Source organism: Notolabrus celidotus, chromosome 22 (genome assembly GCF_009762535.1).
Source record: "Notolabrus celidotus isolate fNotCel1 chromosome 22, fNotCel1.pri, whole genome shotgun sequence".
NCBI classification, from domain to species: Eukaryota; Metazoa; Chordata; class Actinopteri; order Labriformes; family Labridae; genus Notolabrus; species Notolabrus celidotus.
The window spans coordinates 2470668-2477384 of record NC_048293.1 but is presented as its reverse complement, the minus strand read 5'-3'; the positions used below and the strand labels follow the sequence as shown (position 1 = coordinate 2477384).

Sequence of the window (6717 nt, the reverse complement as noted above, 5' to 3'; positions counted from 1 at the left end):
ACCTGAAGGGGCCATCGTTCACCGCTGTGTGGATGCAGATTTGAGACTCCGGAGGATGAGGAGCGGCGGGGACGCTGCTGCCTCAGCTCCGCCGTGAACAGACACATCCCCGCTGTCAGTGTGAGGAAACAGCCGCAGCCATGGCCTCTGACAGTAAGTAAAACCGTCTGCTCACCGTGTCAACGCATATTATGGTAATCTGCACAGTGTCAGTGCTAGAGATGGATGCACTGGTTTCTTCCTAGAGGTTTGGTTGACGGAGAGGGAGAGGATGTGCAGGCCAGTTTATTCTCTCTATACTCAGATATCTCCCTTTTTCCTAGTTTAATCTAAACATTGATATTTCAGGGTTTGGATCAGTCTCAAATCAAAGAAAAAAACACATTTCTTTAATATTGCTGCTTTGAGTACACTGTGTGGTAGCCTACTCACTGGAGAGTTGATAGTTGCCTCATCATGGCCACTTCATGGAAGGCTATTTTTACATCTCCTGCACCGAATTATGTGATACTCCAAAACGAGTAAAAATTCTATGCAAATCATTACAGTGGTGATGATGACACTACATCTTTTTTTAGTGAGCTGTTTCATAATATAGGTCTGCTGAGGGCAGGCTGCATTTAAAGAGACAGTTTTTATTTTGCAACAGTAAATTAGTTCAATGTCTACCACTCTGTATTCCAGTGAAGGAGGCTTTTACATATAAATACAAGATCTCTGAATGTAATGTAGTTCAACCCATCAGGTTTTTAATCATATTAGAACTTGTCTTTTTATTTTGTACATTTATTATGCAACAAACACACATTTTATGACTTTGATAGTAACTGTTCTGCTGTGATTCTCTGCTACATTGGCTGAAGACAGTGCTGAGAGTCCGGTTATACAGTGGATAGAAAAAGTCTCCACACCCCTGTTAAAATGTCAGGTTTTGTGATGTAAGAAAATGAGACCAAGATAAATCACGTCAGAACTTTTTCCATCTTTAATGTGAACTATAACGTGAACAATTCAATTGAATTTAAAAAATATATATTTTAGGCGAAGAATAAAAAAAAAAATAGAAAATATGGTTGCATAAGTGTACACACCCTTTAACTTATTACTTTTTGAAGCACCTTTTGATTTTATTTCAGCACTCTTTTTTTTTTGTAGTTTGTATTCTTCCCCCTAATAGATTTTAGATTTTTTTTCAGTTGAATTATTCACGTTATAGGCCACATTAAAGGTGGAAAAAGTTCTAACATGATTTATCTTGGTCTCATTTTTTTACATCACAAAACCTGGCATTTTAACAGGGGTGTGGAGACTTTTGCTATCCACTGTATGCTCTGTAAAAGAAAACGTTATCATATTGGAGTGTACTGTAAAACACAGGCTGTTACCTGTAGTTAGACAATAACAATGGTCTTGCATGTTTGAAGAGTGTGTTATGAAAGCTGATGGGTAACCAACAAATGAACTATATGGAGGAGTTTCCTAAAGCATGTGAATGTTTTTACTTCCTATCTTTCTTGACTCTTATCAACACCAATGAAACTATATGTAGAATTAATTATGCAAAGGCTGTCTTAATTCCTAAACTGGAATACCTTATATCTCTGCAGATTTCTAATGACATCAATCTTTATTTATATACCGCCTAAATCACAACAAATGTTATCTCAAGACAAGTCATACACTATGTTATATTATTAATAAAGACCCAACACCAAGACAGGATAAGATCCAGTCCCCTCTTACAGACAGGACTCAGTCTGATCTCATCTGAATCCACCATGAGCAGAGCACTTACAGCAGCAAGGACAAACTTCCTTTAACAGGCAGAAACCTCCAGCAGGACCAGACTAATGTTAGACACACATCTGCTGAGACCGAGTTGGGGTTGAAAAGAGGGATAGAGGAGATGAAAAGAAAGAGAGAGATGATAGTGGTGAGACGGATAGTAGTAGTTGTAGCCGCTGGCACATCAGCAGCTGAAGTCTAGAGCGTCCGCAGCCCCTGGACCCCTACAGCAGTGACTCATGTGCCTTTCCATTTCCTCAAATCAAAGAGTTAAACATTTTTCATGATCTATTTTCAAACCTGAATATCCTGAAAAAAAGTTTAAAAATAGTTTGCACACAGAAACGCTTTTGATCAGTAAAAGCCTGAGTCGTCCGCACACAATGATAGCTTTGTTCACCATCCCTAACTTTACTTTAACAGCCTGATTAAAGGACTGTTAAATGAAGACTACACAGACAATTAAAGGACTGTTAAATGAAGCCTACACAGACAATTAAAGGACCATTAAATGAAGACTACACAGACAATTAAAGGACTGTTAAATGAAGACTACACAGACAATTAAAGGACTGTTAAATGAAGCCTACACAGACAATTAAAGGACCATTAAATGAAGACTACACAGACAATTAAAGGACTGTTAAATGAAGACTACACAGACAATTAAAGGACTGTTAAATGAAGACTACACAGACAATTAAAGGACCATTAAATGAAGACTACACAGACAATTAAAGGACTGTTAAATGAAGACTACACAGACAATTAAAGGACCATTAAATGAAGACTACACAGACAATTAAAGGACCATTAAATGAAGACTACACAGACAATTAAAGGACTGTTAAATGAAGACTACACAGACAATTAAAGGACTGTTAAATGAAGACTACACAGACAATTAAAGGACTGTTAAATGAAGACTACACAGACAATTAAAGGACTGTTAAATGAAGACTACACAGACAATTAAAGGACCATTAAATAAAGACTACACAGACAATTAAAGGACTGTTAAATGAAGACTACACAGACAATTAAAGGACCATTAAATGAAGACTACACAGACAATTAAAGGACTGTTAAATGAAGACTACACAGACAATTAAAGGACTGTTAAATGAAGACTACACAGACAATTAAAGGACTGTTAAATGAAGACTACACAGACAAAGGGCATTATTGTTACACCATCTTTGACAAGAGCACAGACTGACAAAAATAATCTTAAGAATAGAAACAGGGTTTACTTGTCCATGCCAATACTTGTGCCCTCACTGCAACTAATATTCATATTTTTAAACTTTCCAATATTGAAGCCAATAAAATGAATATTGTAAAGGCTCATGAAAAGTCAACAATAAGTCAATAATACAGATTTTCTCTCTGTTTTTTCCTCCATATGTTTGTTTCTTATTATAACATTATTATTATTCTATAGTGGTTTATATATAATCATGTTTGACTACTACCTCATTTCTTTCTTAAGGTGTATCAAATTCAAAACAAACACACATAATTACACAAAACACATAGTGGTTTTGCGATTATAGATACATAGTAGTTGCATACATTACATAATGGTTTCATGATGACCGAGTCCTGGGGGGACAGGGCCTCTAGGGCGCGCCTGGAGCTATCACAGGGGGCTCAGCGGTTTTTGATGAAAATACACCTTTCTTCACTGCTAGAAAGTCTCCCTACATGGATAAAGTATGAAAAGATGAAGTATCAGTCTAGAACATGCCTCTTGTTTCTGACAGCTTCTGTAAGTTTCACTGTGTTAACATCACTATGGAGGTTATGTATAAACAAACTTATCTCTCTAATCCCGAAGCACACATGAGATCGTCACAACCCGTAACACCTGTTATCGCCTCTCTGTTGTTTATCAACCACAAGACCAACAGTTTGCGCCTTCTGACTCAAAAACCTCTACTGGATAACATGTCATATTGACACTTGAACCTTTCAGTTTCCCGCTAGAGTACAGGATGTTGGAGCTAGTGAAGTTTGTTGTACTCGTTCCAGTTGGATCTTTTTAACCTCCTCCTTAGACACTCCAAGTGGATGAATGCCCTCAGAAGGGGTCATCAGTAAGTTTCTTTTTCTCACATTTATATGGCAAAAAGTTATCTCAGGACTTCTACATCAAACCAAACCTAATTATCATAGTGCATTTTCATTTGTAGTTAGTGCATCATATTTGAAATATCATCATCTTACTTCAGGGACTTCTGTTTTAAAGTTTTGTTCCACTTCTTTAAAGGGGATCACTTAGAGAACAGCCTGTGAAGCTCAAAGACCCTGAAACTAATGCAGCTTAATTCAGCCAATTCACAATACGGCTCTTAAAACCACGTCTGAGGAAGAGGGAGATTTAACATTTTTAAGGCCAGACAAAGTCATTATCCCAAAATGTCAAAAGACAAGAAATGTCTGCACCATTAGTGTCAGTAGTGAAGTGTCTGGGGTGGGAGTGTCTTTAAATGTGTAAGATAAACAAAGTAGAGACAGGGAGTAAGAAACTAACGTCACTACATAACCAGAGGGGTCCCTGCAGGAGGAGAGAACGCTTGAGGGAAACAAAGACTAGGTTTTATAGACTGTGAACTAGGGATATGCACGTTTAGTTGTCCACTCCCTAGTCAGCACCAGGATAACCAGTCAGTTAAACCAATTACCATATTTATTATTGAAGGCCCACAATGCCTCCAATAATCAATAAATGGTTAATGGCTCCTATCAAAATGCTATAATGCTGTACTGCCTGTTTGCAAGCACAGATGACAGATGAAATCTTGTAGTACTAAGCAGTTTGTCAGTGTTTTGATCTAGAAAATGGGGATAAAGTTGTATGTAGGCTGTGTTTGGTTAAAGGTGACATGTCATGCTTTTTTCATCAATATATATTGGTCTAAGAGGTCCCCAAAACATGTCTTTAAAGTTTATGCTCAAAAAAACACTTTGAAATCAGATTTTGGTCTGCCTGAAAATCCCTCTTCTTCAGTCCTCCTCAGAACACTCTGTTTTCTCTCTGACCACGCCCCCTCAGGAAGTGGATGTGCCCTCGGCTCTCCAGCACGCTGATCTAATGTTTACATGTTGGCTGAATATACACGGCTGCTCAGAGATCACATTACTTCATCTGATCCAGAATCTGATCCTGATGGAGAGGCGCCTGTAGCAGGACCTTCCTGAAGGATTGGTCATAGATTTAGTGTTTCTTGTTGTTTTATTTATCAGTATGTCGACGTGTGTCTTGGTACACAGCTACGAACATATAGCTATGTGGCTATGCTAACTAGCGCTAGCACTTATCCATGATGAATAAAAATCATCCACAAGAGTAAGTAAAGAGTAAGGGAGTAAAACCGACCTCTAGCAGAAAGGCAGCAGGACCTTTCTGAAGGATTGGTCACAGATTTAGTGTTTCTTGTGTGTCTTGGTACACAGCTACAGCTATGAAGATGTAGCTATGTGGCTATGCTAATTAGCGCTAGCACTTATCCATGACAAATAAAAATCATCCACTAGATCTTCAAATCTGCAGATGTGGGGAGTAAAACCGACCTTTGTGTTTATTAAGACAGCCTACAACTAGCATGCCTCCCTCCTAAGCTCCTTGTTAGCACACATTTGTGCAGGTAATGAAAAACAGAGGGGGGATTCAGTATTATTTTATACAGTCTATGGGCTGAACAAGCTCCGAGCTCTGACTCCGTGACAGACCGGATATTGTTGTTACGTAACAAAAACACTGAAGTCTGAAACGGCTCGTTTCACACACATTTACAGAAAGGTGGAGAAATCAGAACAGGGGCAGAATGGATTCTTTTCATTCTCGGGGGGTTTGTAGACATGTCAGGGAAACATATTTCAGGTAGAGAACCATTAAAAAGTCCATTTTGCATGATATGTCACCTTTAAACATAAGTGTAACAACTTGAATGGGCAACGAACAAAATGCTTAGTCATGGGTCAGCAGTGCATAGTCACTGGTTAAAGGTCCCAAAAGTTGTATGTGATGTAAAACATTAGCTTGGATTTATTTACACACTGAGACAGAATCCACTAGTTGTGTCGCTTCTAATGTCAAATCCTTATTTGTTTTTCTAATGACGGAAACTGTGAGATCTCTTTGATCACATTAAATACCAGCAGAAAAACAACACAGAGACATGTGTCGCACACAGCTGGATGTAGCTTGTGCCACATTTTTACTTCACCTCTTAATCTGCTCTCCTGTTTTGCTGTCTAAAAATTGTCATGAAGTTAAAGATGTAGTACAGCATCAAAGAACTCCTCAGTGTGCACCTTTAAACAGTAGGAAGCATTGAGCTGTGTGTGTATGTGTGTGTGACGCGCTTCTTCTTCTTATGGCCTAGTTACAGACTGTTTCTATGTCTTATTCATGGCTCTCTCTCCTCCCCTCGTCTCTCTCAGACTGCCGGCTGACAAGCTGAGAGAAGCGAGCGCTCTCAATCGGGACTCGTGAGAAATATTTAATGCTGCTGTGTGTGTATCAGGAAATCGAAACAGGCTTGAAATCCATGTTTGTTCTAGTTAATACCGGCACTGGTGCCTATTGACGTGACTATGCTGCCTTTAATTCAGCCTGATGGGAATCCCAGATTCATCTCGCTTTCATTTTGTTCTCACAGCCGGTGAGAGTGGAGATTTCTCAGAGGGGTAGAGACTCAAAATTGCTGATGTAAAACAGCAGGTGAAGTTAATCATCGCCATTTAGTATTGTTCACAGGAGAACGTCCCTCTCACAAACAAGCTATTATCACAAGTTTTCATATCAGCAAACAGTTGCCTATTTACACATACAGTGAACTCAGATGAATATCACACATTATAAGAGTTTTATTTGCTCCATTTTGGTCTCTACCAGAACTTGAGCAACTGTCTTACTGTGTTGCT

At 38.7% G+C, this 6717-nt stretch overlaps 1 protein-coding gene across 2 annotated transcripts in view; it reads left to right on the top strand.

Moving 5' to 3' along the window:
• The window catches only part of syt16 (synaptotagmin XVI), a 58674-nt gene continuing 51957 nt past the window's right edge, over window positions 1–6717 (top strand). The window contains exon 1 of one of the 2 annotated variants that reach the window (XM_034674300.1): window positions 1–153. In XM_034674300.1, the coding sequence (XP_034530191.1) occupies window positions 141–153 (13 nt within the window). In that variant the 5' untranslated portion in view covers window positions 1–140. The remainder of the gene's footprint in view (window positions 154–6717) is intronic. The other variant, XM_034674301.1, reaches the window with a different exon arrangement.